Here is a 16,356-nt window from a genome sequence, read left to right as displayed (position 1 = left end):
GATGCAGTTGTTGCAATGTGTGTCAAGTATCATGCCATAAAAGGTAAATACCAAGGTAACCCAATTTTAACATAGTAAAGAAAATGAGTTCAAAGTAAAACCTTCTTAATTTCTTTCATGACCAAATGTCAACACTAATTTCCCACTTCCAATCTTTCTATGAATAGCTGATTTTGAAATACTGTACATACATTTTGTTAGAGTACTCTTTGAAGATTTATGTACATTCTAAAATTTCACAATTTGCCTCTAAAATCTTGAGTATAAAATCACTATGAAATTAGTTTGACATATATTCATTTTCAGACTCTTAAATATGGCATCAAATTCTATTTTAGCTTAAAGCTTACATACTTAAATCTTGGCAATGTAATTTCAAATGTGAATGATAACAAGCCAATGATAATTACTTGAGAAACATTTCAAACAAAAACATCACGAAATGTATTTGAAAGACTTACTTGAATGCATTTGTCCATAATGAATGTATAGACAAACTTAAGACTATGCATAACCAATGGAAAGATATTGTTATGACTTTCTACACAACAGCTGATACCATCAATCAATTATTTCCTCACTGTGAAGCAGTAGTTGTAGCTTTAGATTTTTCTTCAGTCATCATTAACCTTATCAGATTTTTCACCACTATAGACAGTATCTTGTCCACAGGGTCCATGGCACCTCGCTGTATCCATTTAGGGATGGTAACTCTTGCATGGGTAAATCCTAATTTTTGCAAAACATAGTCCACTCCGACTGGGTCAATCTTTCTACCACCAAGAGACAACAACCTATAATAGAAATTCAAAATTGTAATACCTTAATAGAAGACAGAGTTCCCGTCAATCACCTTATTACTGTGTGACTAATGGATGAATTCAATGAAACTGTGTTTCCCTTGTTCTTTATTCACTGTGCCAAAGATTTAAAAAAAAAAAAAAATTGGTCACACTTAAATACTACAAAGTGTTGACAATATGCAAGAAATAGCTTAAGTTTGAAAACTGATCCTAAAGGTCAAGATGAAATGTCAAGGATCTAATGTAATAAAACATTCTGAGTTCTGCAGTAAATATTGATTTTTAACTACAAATATGGCTGCCATTCAGTCAAATTTACCTATCATAAAGCAAAATGACATGCATATATCCCATGTCACCTTTGTGCTTGGTTTGAATGAAATTGGATATTGCATGTCAGAGAACTAACATATTACACAAACACACAGACAGATCCCATTGTAATAACCCCCTCCCTCATCTCCTCAATTGATGGCTAAAAACACACTGAATGACTGTAACACTGTATTTGACTAGGTTAATTACATACAGACAGATCCCATTGTAATACCTCCATTCCCCCATCCTCCCATCCCCCTCAATTGTGGCTAAAACAGACTGAATGACTGTAATACACTGTATTTGACTAGTTAATTGTAAAGCACTAACCAAACATGTGTAAATTGATTATGCTGATTAGCAGAATAATCATACTCCTGAGAGTGTAGTCGTAAGTGGTACTGGCATTTTGTTTGTATAAAAAAAACCTCATTCATATTATTCCATATACATATTTAATGTGAATCAGGTGGAAGGATGTGAATATCATTTTCAGTAATTAATTAGGTCTGAAAAATAAAATATTTCGTATGAACTGGGAATTAAAGTCAGAATTCAATAAAATGTCACATTAGACTGTAGTTGTGATGACACTTCAAATCCAAATAGATGTGTCTTCTTTACTTAATATAGTATTTGTTGTTCCAATTTAGCTATCATTTGATTAAATACCGACAGAATTTGCTTTTTCCCTCTTTTTTGAAATGCATCTTTTGTGATGACACACAATGCACCTCAGAAATAAACTCTTAAAACTGTTGCTGTTATTTTGTTCAAGCAAATTCCAACATATTCTGAGTTAAAATCGATTTTAAAAAATCTGGGGTCACTGTACTAATTGTTCAAGTAAAGGTCAAAGTGATATCAAAATTTATTTATTTCAAAATCTAAATGGCTGCCGTAATATTGTGTTAATTCTTTGGGAAAATAAAAGATCCGCAATTTCCTTGGAAACAAGATGGTGAAACCCCAAATTTCTTTTATTACTTCAGAACCAGGAACAAGCTTTCATAAGGCAAAATTTGAAGAGATTTGAAGATCTTTCATTTTCAGGGAAATTTGTCGACACGGTTAAAGTCATCTAGCACAATGAGCAACATCTTTATAATCCGACCCCTACTTATATGCAGAGCAGGCCTTTAAAGAGTACCAATACGACAGTGAGTGAGTGAGACAAGTTAATGTAAATATGTCCTGTCACATGATTTACATAAAATACAAGGAATTTCCCACACTTAGGACTGTAAAAATTTTGATCAAAACAGTCAAGTTCAAAGTCTTACAAGTAACTTGAATTTGATATGAAGAATAATGCCATTCCTTTGACGCAACGCTAAACAGCACAGGTTTTCTCATGACACTCCAGATTCCTCTTACATTAACATTGAACCCGTGACGGATGGCCCTCGCTAGACAAGCATTATAAGCTTAAAGAACTATCCAGTATAAATAAAGATGACCATAATACATGTATCGGGTAGGCACTTGAATATAATCTTTTTGTATTGCAGGTGAGTTATTAGGTATAAACAGTGATTTTCTACAAATAATTCTGTCATACTTGATGACGTTGCAAAATAAGTCATATCATGAAAATATCATTTGACTACCTGGTTTGGTTGCATTGGTTCATGCATGTCAGACATATGGTATTACTGGGACAGACACATGGAAAGACAAGACATGCAGATGAACAAACTCCAATGTCGCAGTACCCCTTTGGGCCTTAGTCTATGCGGGGAAGTATACAACTGTATCTTATGTTTAATAGCCAGTGTCCTGTTCTAGTTCTCAATATTACATCAATTACTGGGAACACACAGGAGAGTGTCAGTTTTGTGTACATCACCACATGCTAGACAGCAGACGTGACTCCAATCTAATGGGTTGGAAAATTAGTATTCCAACTAAGTCGTTATTTCCACATGGAATAGATGTGTTTCCATTGGTGTCATCAAGTTGCTAAACAAATTACAGTTGAGGGGTACTAAAGCATACAAAGTAAGTAGTGGCTACGTGTATGCACGTGTTCATCATTAATATCAATAACAAGTTATGCGACTAAAACCAAACTCATTAGTGTTTTTATGGGATAGCATAAAGAACATCTTTCTTTTTTAAGTGATTACTTTTTTAGTTTCTTGTGTACAATTCCTTTCACCCTGTTTACATCTGGAACCATACTTGATGAGCACTTGGCAATAGCAGTTTCCACTTTGAAAAAAGTCAAATATTTGAAAAACTAATTTAATTTTTTTTTCTTGCTGACTTATCGGTAGCAGCACCAGGCTTGGATATGTGCTTATTTTGTATGCATCAATACATCTTGACTACTTTGTTTAGCAAACATGATGGCACCAAATATATCTATTCCATCTGGAATTAAAGACTTAGCTAGAATACTATGTGTATAATATGCTGTAAGATCCAAAGACTAGATGCCAGTTGTTAGTACTACTGTTTGTAATATTTCTTATGTCCCTGATGACTAGATTAAAAATTGATACTGGATTCCTTAAAGCATAGTTATTGGGAATAAAGTTACCTTTTTGAAGTCTGGGATTAAGCAAACTACATAGCTTTGTCTGAATCAGACATCTTCAATATAATGACACTAAGCCATTTGGTCAAGTGATCCCCAAGTTCTAGTGTCATTATGCTGAAGATATCTGACCAATTCAGATGAAAGCTTCCCTGATAGCATACTTTAATAGACAATCTAGTCAGAAATTTATATTTTATACTCATTTATTTCAGAAGATATAATAAATAAGAACAGATTAAATCCCTTGTATCCAGCAATAAATTGTCTTACTGGTTTTATATTTTTATATATTATATCTTACAGCATTCTGTGTGTGTGTGTGTGTGTGTGTGTGTGTGTGTGTGTGTGTGTGTTTGTGTCTCTGTGTATGTGTATGTACATACATACGTACGTACATATGTATGTACGTACGTACGTACGTACGTACGTACGTACGTACGTACGTATGTATATATGTATGTATGTATGTATGTATGTATGTACATATGTATGTATGTATGTATGTACAATGTATGTATGTATGTATGTATGCATGCATGCATGCATGCATGCATGCATGTATGTATGTATGTATGTATGTATGTATGTATGTATGTATGTATGTATGTATGTATGTATGTATGTATGTATGTATGTATGTATGTATGTATGTATGTATGTATGAATGTATGTATGTATGTATGTATGTATGTATGTATGTATGTATGTATGTATGTGTGTATGTATGAATATACAATATATCTGAGTGTATATGTATGGATGCAATGTGCGTGTGTGGGTATGCATGCACATGTATGTGTATGTGTATGTATGTGTGTGTGTGTGCATGTGCGTGCATGTAGGTGTGTGTGTGTGTGTGTGTGTGTGTGTGTGTGTGTGTGCAGGTATGCATGCATGTGTGGATGGATTTATTAATTATTTAACTGCCTCAACATGGCAAAGATGTGATTGAATTTTGATAAACTGTACAGACAATAACATTTTATTAGCTATCTAGGGATATTTTAAACACTTATTAACTAATTTTCCCTATTTGTTTGTATTTCTCTCAGTATACATTGTTGGAATTATCAAAAGCAAGATTTGAATACGATATGAATTTAAAGCTATTTTTGGCTGGGTCAAACCATAGCCAACAGAATCTTTTCTTGTACAGATTATCAACATTTTATCTACTGCACACACATAATGAACAGATAGATCACTTAACGTAGGAACTGACACAGCTGGCATATGCTAGTAAAATATAAAGTACCTACAGTTATGACAATGTCATCAGTTGTTACACTTCTCATATACTTTATACTCACTGCTACTAACAATTTAATATTTTTTTCATTCTCAACATTAAATGGAAGAAACTTATAATGCTTCCTACCCCCTTTATTATTTACCCTCATAATTTATATTTATATAGATACTTTTAAATACATAATTTGCTTCATAAACGCAGTGTTGTCATTATAACATTAAAAATATGTAATTCGGCCAAATATTTAAAAAAAAGTGTGTTTCGGATAACCGACCGACCCTAGTTTAAGCTGCCGCAGAGCGCCCCTAAACATTTTTTACAAGCAAACAGGTAAAATTATCACAATTTGCATCTATATCCTTGTAGATTTCTTTGCCAAAGTATATTTGATTACTTTTTAAAAAATCACATTCCAGAGAGAAACGATGTCATTTCAGCCTATAACAGCAAAGTCTGCATATTGTGTTTGTCTACTTCTGAATCACATAATTGTCTTCATTTACTTCTTTTACACCTCATCAACTGTTATGGAAGTATTGTGACCAATGAGTATCTTGACTTTGGGTCGAAGTAATTAAAAAATAAAATATAAAATAAAATAAAATCCCGACCTACCTCTACCCTATTTTCTGAAGTCGTGTTTGTCATTGAAAACAAGCATTTTTTTATCTTTGCCATTAATAGTGGAGGTGACAGTATACCAGGTCATGAGCAAACCATAGCATCGTGACTACTTTATTTAATTGACATAACAGTGGTATGGAACCATACTTATATAAATTATATGTATGGCATTTTTCACTCATTTACATTTTGATAAGACAGTACTTTTAATCATAATAATAACAATAATAATAATAATTTCATTTTTTTTATCTTTGCCATTGATAATATTGGAGGTGACAGTATACCAGGTCATGAGCAAACCATAGCATAGTGACTACTTTATCTAATCAACATAACAGTAGATAGCATGGAACCATACTTATATAAATTATATGTATGGCATTTTTCACTCATTTACATTTTGATAAGACAGTACTTTTAATCATAATAATAACAATAATAATAATAATTTCATTTTTTCATATATAGCACTTCCCCATTTTGTGCTCAAAGCACATTACAATTATTATTCCTGACATGGATCTATAGCAGCACAATGACCCTTTATACTTCCTCAACTGCCCTGGGGAGCATACAATCCATTGCAGCCTTTATAAGAGCACAGGAGTAAAGCATTCACATTGCAATCTCTATCCTTTTAGTGAGAATACATCTTCTAACCGCCCCTCCACCCTCCACCTTCCACCTCCCACCTCCCACCCACATAAAACAATTCAAATAGACTGAGTATATTTGAATGTTCATAGCATTTTCATTTCTGACACTGGGAAAAGAATATAGGCACTAGTATTGAAGAACTGGATTAGGTGTAAAATATACACCAAAATAATTTCAGTATAAAATCTCAATTATTCCTGTACTGTAATAATTGTTCACAGGCTTTGACTGTTAATAAGCAACGTGAATTATATTCAATATGATGTTAACACAGAAAGCCATATTTAATCATCCATGTACTGTCAGTATTGAATAACACTGTATCCTGTAACATCTGACATCAATAGCACTGTGTTGAATCAATAATTGTCTACCGGTAATACATCAACTAGCAACCAGATATCTTATACATCTTATATACTTTACTACAGTAAATGAAACTCAATCTCCTACAATTACGGCAAGGAGTACTCTGTGCAATGATTATCATTTATGATTTTACATAATTCACTTGAAATGAAATTCATTATTTCCCTTGGCTCTGTAACTGAACCTTACAAATACAAACTACCAATGGCGTATGTAGCACAACTGCATAAATTTGCAAAAAAGATTATAGCCACTTTCAGCTAGAGCTTGCCAAAACTGTTTATGTCACACTCAGAGATGTATTTTCATCCTGGTTCTTTTAACAGTTTGATACAGTGTACATAGCAAACACACATACAATCAGTGTCTTGTACACACATGCTGTATATATAAATCATTTATAACTACACCATGTGTGTATAGGTTTGAAAACGATATTGAAAAAAAAGGCTCAGACACACGCATTCACAGGTGACAAGAACGAGGACAAGAAATAAAACCCCTTTTTTTTCTTGGCCTAAAAAAATGAGAAATTGTGATATTCTACGACTCCCCTGGGTGGTAGCGTGACATCTTATACATGGCTATCAAGTATAAGTTTAAAAATAATATATGAGTTTACCTCAGAGTGGGTTCTAGCTGCCATGTTTTACAGTTGAAGTCTCTCCAATCCACAATGCCAGGTACAAATGTTTCATCCTTCTTTTCTTTATCAGGAGATTTCAAGGTCTTGCCAAAGCTGCTACTTTTCTGTCCATAAAATGCTACAAATACAATAGAAACACTGCTATGAGTTGGGAATGCTACAGTACAAAGCTAAAATACAACAAATGCAATAGGAACACTGCTATGAGTTGGGGATCTCCAATACAAACCTAAAGGTTACAAATTATTTAAAATATTACTACCAATATTTATCAAGTGGAATTTGTAGTAGATATTGAGGAATCTATTCTTTATAAATGATTCAATTCTAATATAGTCTATTTATATTGGCTCTCTTCTTCACGTGTTCTTCCTTTATGTATGTTCTTTCATTCTTTAGAATATTTACAGTGTCATTCAATTTAGGTCAAATTTCTTGAAAAAGCCACCTCAGGTATGAAACTAGTCAAAGATTCAAACTGTTTTTGAAATGAATTATTTTATGACGGACTGTTTCCAATGAAACTATTGGTGTATTTTCCAACTGGCTACACACAAATTAATGATAAATCTCAAAAAAATTCAACTACTAGAGGCTTTAATTAAAATTACAGTGAAAACAAATTTTCAAGTGAGATAATTTTTTATTTTACAAAAACAATTTTCATCTAATGTAGTACTAGTAACTACTAAGAGTTGTGTATTATAGTGAATATACAGTCACAAATTACCATAAAAAAGAACAGATACTTAATACATCACCCAGCACATCGGGCTTATTTGTAACAGTCACTAAGAAATTTAAAAAACTAATCTAAAGAAACGGGAAAATGGAAAGAGCACAATCATAGCAAGTAAAGAAAAGTAACTACTATGATGAAATATACAAATGATTACACCTTCTGGTATATGCTTGTTGAATAAATTTACTAGCTCATAACACTAGTTGTTTTTCTAGTTCTTTTATTTTAGAAAACATGTGATGCACTGAAACAATCCCATCACTTCAGCCAGATTTTAATAATTACAATTTGTTCGTGGTTGAATTACTTGAATTACTTAGGGTATGTATCAAAGCCAGCCTAGATCTGAATTTATACATGTTTTGCTCTCCACCGAGTCATCACTCTCATTTTGAGTTTGACACCTGAGCGCGCTTATTACAAATATAACCCATGACTTTATACAAATACTGGGAAACTGTATTGATTTCTGCCAATCAATCCGATATTTACTCAAATATTTACTTCACTTGGATTTACAGTATTCCAGTGTTTTATGTTAACATGGAAATCACAACATCTAACAACTAACAAACTAGGGTTTCCTGTCATTCTCATTGCAGACACGTTGGTTGAGGGGTGGGGGTGGGGTAAAGTACTGAGTTTCTGGCTAAACAAACACATTCATAAATATATGGACACATTAATTGTTAAAGATATAAGTCCGTCCATAATAATTAGTGCCTGACAAACTACTAGTGTGATTTATGTTGGATTTCTTCTTGTTAGTCCTTCCTTAGTTCTCTCTCTTAAATATTGATTCTCTTACTAATCTCTCTGTCCTACTTCACTTCTTGTATTTTAACTACTTCCTCCTACACATATTACACGCCAATATAAATTGGCAAAAAATTGTAATTCTCCATTATTGCATTAAACTCTGGACAAGTACATAGAACCGGCAATATTTCAAGCTCAGTGGTCATGCACTGTGCATATTTCGATGAGAATATGTTTTGGGTTCTTTACAAACAAGAGTTTGAAACTACTATCTAAAAGGTTTCATTGTTTTGTCATGCACTATGTGTAATCTCCAGGTATATCTTAGTGTGATCTGTTCTCTTGTACTGATATTTGGCTCTCTTTTATGTTCTTCATTGGCCATTGAAACACATTTACATATGTCAGGGGTCCCCACACAATTAAATGTTTACCGAGTAACAAGGGAAAGAAAAAGAAGCAAAACAGTAGACAAAACAGTACCGTCGTGATAACTCAGCAGGGATGTAGATAAGGGCTGGTAGCCAGCACAAACAACCAGCTACTCTGTAATTTCTTGTTGGCTATTTTTTCAGGCATTTGTGTTTAAGAATTCCTTGTTTCAACTACTATATATCCATCATTGGGCAGATTCATGGGTCTCCCTTGAAGGTTTTACCACCTACTTTTAAAATTAGTAACATCCCTGCAGAGTGTCATTTTATGATAATTCACCTATCTTTCATCTGACAGCTATACCATAGATGATTTGATGTGAATTACTGAAGATGGAATCATGTCCTCACCTTTCTCTTTTTCATTGATGTAGGAATTGACAAGATCATGGAGAAACAAAATGAGTTCCACATCCATGGCAACACAGATATGATCAGCAAATTGGGTCACAAAGGTCACATCCACAATAGGTTTAGGATCTGATGGAATATAACAAAACTGCTTTTAGTGAAATGAACATGATGAGGTCAAGTGCCCTTTGTGTAACATTCGATTGCATGTATATGTCTTCATTGTGGCTGTACATCAGAAATCAATCACAATAGACATGTTCTCCTTCTTTCCACCGTCACTATCTACCCCTTCCTATGCCTGTCATTTTTGCACAAATTAAAATTCAAAATTCATGTTTTTTTAAAAATAATTGAACTGAAATGTAGAAGTGTACCTTAATTTAAAATATTCTAATATTTTGCAATTTGTTAATAATTTCTATGTAAGCTGTATTTTACCCTTTTATGTTTAATTTTTCTATTTTTTGAACAATATCAGCTATTTCTCTTTCAGATCTGTTTCATTTCCTTTTTAAAATCTAAGATTCAAAATGGCCACACGGATGAGGATTGGGTATTTATTTTGGATTTTTAATTTATGAAAAAATTTCATCATGGCTTCCTTCTTGAACAATCGATGCGAAACAACATATTCCAAGTCTGTGTTTGTAACTCAATAAATGGCAAAAGATTAATAAATGTGTAAACTATTTGTTGTTGTACGTATAATAACACACTTTTTTTGTCTTTTTGCAATGTATTAAGTTACAAACACAGACTTATACAATCTTGTTTCACATTCATTTTTCAAGTAGGAAGCCATGATAAAATTTATTCTATAAATGAAAAATGCAAAATAAATACCCAATCCTCATCCATATGACCACTTTAAAAGGTAATGTTAATACTAAATTATATCATTAAATTTATAGAAGCTTTGAAAGAAATTGATGCCATTCTGATAACACTGCATCAATTGTGACACATTGGAAATGGTTTCATGATGATGTAGTATGTGGTATGACCTTGAAAGTCAAGGTTAAATTCAATAATGCTGCTAGAATGGTTATATTTGATTGGATAGGAAATACTATTGACATTTGAATCAAGTCTACCATTCCAGGGTTGTATTACAAATAATGGATTTTGAAGACAAATATTTAATATAACCATGAATCATTGCAATGTATCTAAATGTAGGTCTATTACAACTGTTCATATGCAAGCAGTAACAAATAGAATATGTTCAAACGGGGAAAATACACGATTAATAACACTTGGCACAGCATGTTACATGTACATAGATATGCCATCATTGATCAGAACAGTTTTTTTGAAGTATACATGAAATGCCATGGAAACCTGGAATTCATTCCTAAATATGTGCTATTGTGTATCTTATCATTGTTGATTTAGGACAGAGATATAGTTTGACACAAATGGAGAAATACATAAATAGCAAAAACCTTTAGCCACACTAGGTTTTACCCTTTTTGGGTAAAAATATATTTCTGTTGGTATAATAAAAAAAAAAAAAATAAACACAAATTTATAAAGCGCCTGATATCCATCAAAAGATACCCAATGGCGCTCCCAGTTCACATGAATGCTCTTTGAAATAAGAAATGACAACCAATACATTAGCTACTGGTTTTGTACAATTCTTTTTCCTCCAAACTTTAGGAGTCCTAGATAACCCCATAATAAACTACAGAATTAGTATATATAGAAATTTAGGACATTATTTCAATAGTACACATTCCCATCTATAATGTATAGTCTTTAAAATGGTATTTTCATTTCCTCATATTTTGTTGTTTGTTTGTGTATGTTTATCTATTTATTTATTTATTTGTTTGTTTTGTTATGTTTTGTTTTGTTTTTTAATTAACATTGTTCCTTGGCTCCCTGAGAACAAACTTTAGAGATATTATTGGTTTATTTGTATTCATACATCTCACAAGGGCTTACCACATGAATTCAAATATGTGATTCAATTCAAAATTAATAATTATTAAAATTTGTATCAAAAAATTTTCACTGTCTAAGTTTGAGTTTGGTTAAAAAATGCCACACACAAAATGTCACACACAAAATACAGCGCATTCCTTATCTCTAACTTGAAATTTGCTTCTGAAATAAACTGTTCAAACTCTTGCTGTTACTATGTTCACAAAAACTCCAACCCATACTCGGTTAAAATCAAGAAAAAAAAATCAGGATCACATAAAAATGTTTAAACTAAAGGTCAAACGTTATCAAAATTAAAGTCATTTTAGAATCCAATATGGCCGTAGAATCCAATATGGCTGACAAATATTGTCTTAACTCTATGAGAAAATAACAGAATGTCGATTTTCTTGCAATTTCTTTTATTATTTCGAAAGGACCAGAAGCTTCAATATGGCGAGTTTGCAGAGATTTAAAAAAGTATAATTATCAGTGGAATTTGTGTCATGGTGTGTTCTACTTGTTCATCTAAATAAACATATGATTGTGTCTGTACTATTCATACCTTCATCTCTTGGTGGTCTTGCTTTCTGTAAGTGAGCCGTTCTCATTTCTAGTTGTAGTTTGGGAAGTGCAAATAAAGTTTCTGAATCATGGTTATACTCTAGACTCTTTCTTCTCTTATTGCTGGGTTCAAATCCTTGGTCTGCTTCTCGGTAAAAGAACTCTAGCTCTGTAGGAGATAATATTTGATTAATCAATTTGTCAGAATTATGCCTGCAAAGGCAATTTCACAAACAAAAGACAAAACGATTTCTTGTAATGCACTAAATCTAAATTCTATGTTCCCTATATCTTACTATGTGCAGACTTTAACATAGAAATGTTTGGGTTGGTTGTTTGTTTGTTTGTTTTTATTTATTTATTTATTTTATTTTATTTTTTTTTGGGGGGGGGGGGGTTCATTTTGATCCACAGTAAAGCAATAGTTTTTCATTACTTTATTTATTTATTCTTGAACTGATTTTGATTGAAAATCCATCAAATATTTGAAATGAATTGTCCACCAGTATACTAGTAAAACACTGATAAGTCCCATAAAAAGTAGAAATTATAGAATGATGCACTTTCATCGTAAAATTTTGGTCAAATAATCTGGGTTTTTTACAGATTGTAAACATTTGTCTTATGATTCATCATGAGTTAAAACTTTTTAATGAATATATTATATGGTAGTTTGTAATTCTAAAATTTTCCCAGTGAAAAATAAAATAGCAGCTCTCACTCCCTGAGTCCATTGTAAAAGGAGGAACGCCCTGCAGGAAATGAAGGCATTGGGAACTGTGGGTTCTTAAGAGTCAGTTCATCACATAAATTTCACGTAATTGCCAAGAAACATCAAAGTGAAACTTGCTTAAGATGGGTCTTATAGAGACTGAATATGGAATGAATATCTCAAACAATAAGTCTCTTCATGTATATTGAAGTAAACTTTGTAGAATTTCATTTCATACACTGACCAGTGAGGGCAGTATGCAAGATTCTTTGCCCTAAAGAATTTTCAGGATCATAACACAACTTGTGCTATCATTGTCACCATAGAAACTCTCCGGATTGAAATCAGTTTGATTTAATATCATGTTGTAGTTATCAAAGACAGTCTTACCTTCTGGTCCTGCTGTAGTACATGCGTAATGAAACCATTCTTCAACGCTACTAACTGATGCAGGAACATTGTGGCGACCACGTGATATACGACTGATGGTTGCCATAAAATTATAGTGGGTTAAATACTCAGCTCTAGTTGTCTGGTTGTGACCCAGATTGAATACCAAGTCCTGGATAATATTGGTATCTAACGATTCTAACAACAAAATGCAAAAATATATTTTGTCAGTTTTTACCATTGCACAGTGCTGCTACCAAACAGTGCCCTCTAGTGGCCAAACACTGCAATATTTCATCTTCTTTTGCAACACACATTGGGTGTACATTCCTTACAGAGATTCATTGATAATAAATCTATTTTTTCAGTTGCACAGAACTGGGTCCACATTATATTGGTGAACTAATCTTTAGAGCACAGTAGTTGTCTAATTCACACATGCAACAATAACCTGAGGGAAACTTTAACAAAACTGTGATTTGGATTTGAAATTTACATGAAATATCTTTTCCTGAAGTGAATTCTATATCATGGAGGTTGGAACTTAGGATGGGTAAAAATATGCATGATAGCCATTGAAATAATAAAAAATAGAAACAACTTCTTACCTCCATCCTCTGACAAAATATCCTGAGCTTCTGTCTCGTACAGAATTTCTGGCTCTCTCATGGTGAACAGTGCCCAAGATTTGGAGCGGAAATTGACACCATGGAAACAGGCTAATGATGCATGGTTGCCACGGAGACTGACATGACCACCAAGAATGACTGGGTTGTCAGGGTAACTGGGTAGTAACTTGACCAATCGGACTTTAGATATCAAAGAAGCAACACCTGGCCAATGTCGATGATGTTTCCTTTCTGCAAGAGATAAATTACAATTGTTTGTATTAATTCACCAAATACTTTTTTTCCAGACCTCAAATGATACGTCACTGGGTCATATAATGTCCAAATCATGCACAAGTTTCATTTTTTATTATACACAAATAGGCTAACATGATAATGAATATAATCATCACATTCTTACATTATGCATCACATTTGTGTGTCAAGCATCACATTGAAAATTATGCATCACATTCATACATTATATATGACTTCCATGACCTTGCAGTGTACATTTATGATTTATGGGACTTGTCACAATGTTTATACTATCTTGATTGCAGGGTGATTCTTAGACTCTCTCACAGGCCTCGGAGCTTCGCTTTACTAAAATTAAAGTTAAACGAATTATTTTGTATGTACTGATACCAGCTATATAACCGTACTCAAATATCCTTGTACTCTGCGCACTCATCGACCATGAGAGTGATAACCATTCGTTGACGTGTGACTGCGATGCTCCGTGTCTTCACTCGAGCTCCGGGAAAACACAGAGCATCGCAGTCACACGTCAACGAATAGATATCTCTATGTGGTCGATGAGGTTACAGTACAAGGTTATTTGAGTACAGTCATGGAGTATGTTATGTAGATGGTATCGGTACATACAAATAATTCATTTAGTGTCAATTTTAGTAAAGCGAAGCTCCGAGGACTGTGAGAGAGTCTAGGTGATTCTATTCACACACAAAGGCACCACTATCATTCACTTGTGTAATCTACCACATCAAACAACAAAGGTTTAGTTTGTGTCAATCTTAGTCTTAGGAAGTTATTGTCAGACTGTAGTAATATCATGTATATCAGCATCATAAACCACAGCCTCTTTTACGACACCTTCCAAAACGTATCAAGTTGCTTCAGCAAAAATAAGTGCTCTGGCTAGCAAGAATGCATGTATGTATACTGGGTCTAATAGTTTTCTTTAAGTCTTTGCAATCCTCACTTGAAATGCCATAAATAATTACACTGGTCAACTTCAACTTGTTGATAAATACCTTCTATTTCTGACTTCTCATGGCTACAAACACTTTCCCTGGTACTTCTCCTACCAGATGCCATAGGTTCCAAAGATGATAAAACTCTCTTGCTGTTGTTGAATTGTTGACTAAAGAACTCCTCAAGTTTGTACGTGATTTTGATCAAGTCTGGTGTTGTGGATCTAGACAACATCATTTGAAACTTATCCCAGGTGAGTTCAGTATTGACAAAAACAGACATAGGTCTAGTGGAAAAAAGAAAAGACAACATCATTTTGAATTTATCCTTGGTGAGTTTAGTTTTGACAAAAACAGACAAAAATCTGGCAAAAAACTAGAACTAATGATTCAAATTTCAATAAAGTAACTGTAAATGATAATAAAGTTATCAAAATACAAATAGATGGTTTTATAACCAAGGAGTATAAATTATGGCTAATTTACAGCATAATTTTTTTGTAGAGAATTTCGACGGAAGACATTATGACAACACTTTTCAAATATGTGCATATGACAGTAACAACGATTTGAGTCTGTAGTGTTGTTTTATTCACTGAGGTCGATTGACCCTGAAGCTGCTGACCTGTGGTGAACTCTGACCCTTTGAGGTGTGTGAACTATGACCTTCAGAGCATTGGAAACTCTGACCTTCAGAAGTGTGTGAACTTGATGATCAACGAATCAAATGATGAAAAAAACAATTCCTTGTGTGATTTAATTTTATGAAAGTCTGACATCAGGTTTTACTTCTAACGGAGTGTAATTACCTGTTTGTACTGACAACTGTTTCAGTACCACTGTCTAGATTCAATGTCCATTCATCATTACACATTACTTCTAATAGTTTAAGTCTGGCCATTAACACACTAGATCCCATGTAATCTATCTTCACTTCTGTTTTTACCATCTTAGCACCAGCTTTGTGTTGAGGTTCTTTGCCTGGTTGTTCTAAGATATGTACTGTTTGAATGTAAAGAAAAGTAAAGTTAAAGTTAGGATAACCCAGTCTAGCTAAGACATGGAGTAGTTAGGATAACCCAGTCTAGCTACGACATTGAGTAGTCAGAATAGATTCCACTCCTTTAAAATAACATGAATTTATCTGAATCATGTAATACCTATGAGAAAATTTGGGGAAGTAGGCTGACACAAAAATGAAATACATTCCACTCACAGAAAGTGTCAATATCTTGCAGTTCAGTCAGACCACCTATCACACCTCCTTTAGCATCAAGAGAAGAACTCCCTAGGCCAGCTGATATTTTCATATCTTTGTAACCACTGCTATCAATGGACAGTCTGCCTTGACTCTTCAGACTTCTAGTTGACCAGCTGTAGTAAATATAATTAATAAATGATTGGTTTAACAATGTTGTATCTTTGTGATG

The 16,356-nt window shown here is 33.3% G+C and overlaps 1 protein-coding gene across 1 annotated transcript in view; it reads right to left on the bottom strand.

Moving 5' to 3' along the window:
* Positions 1–386: 386 nt before the first annotated feature.
* The window catches only part of LOC144439314 (bridge-like lipid transfer protein family member 1), a 66,280-nt gene continuing 50,310 nt past the window's right edge, over positions 387–16,356 (bottom strand). The window contains exons 35-43 of the mRNA XM_078128594.1: positions 16,143–16,300; positions 15,736–15,928; positions 14,987–15,213; positions 13,710–13,961; positions 13,102–13,299; positions 12,001–12,168; positions 9,504–9,632; positions 7,194–7,335; positions 387–794 (exon numbers count right to left, since the gene is read on the bottom strand). Coding sequence (XP_077984720.1) covers positions 578–794; positions 7,194–7,335; positions 9,504–9,632; positions 12,001–12,168; positions 13,102–13,299; positions 13,710–13,961; positions 14,987–15,213; positions 15,736–15,928; positions 16,143–16,300 — 1,684 coding nt within the window. The 3' untranslated portion in view covers positions 387–577. The remainder of the gene's footprint in view (positions 795–7,193; positions 7,336–9,503; positions 9,633–12,000; positions 12,169–13,101; positions 13,300–13,709; positions 13,962–14,986; positions 15,214–15,735; positions 15,929–16,142; positions 16,301–16,356) is intronic.

The sequence above is a fragment of the Glandiceps talaboti genome, chromosome 8 (genome assembly GCF_964340395.1).
Source record: "Glandiceps talaboti chromosome 8, keGlaTala1.1, whole genome shotgun sequence".
NCBI lineage: Eukaryota > Metazoa > Hemichordata > Enteropneusta > Spengelidae > Glandiceps > Glandiceps talaboti.
The sequence above is the reverse complement of the archived record's forward strand: the minus strand, read 5'-3'. Positions and strand labels throughout refer to the sequence as shown.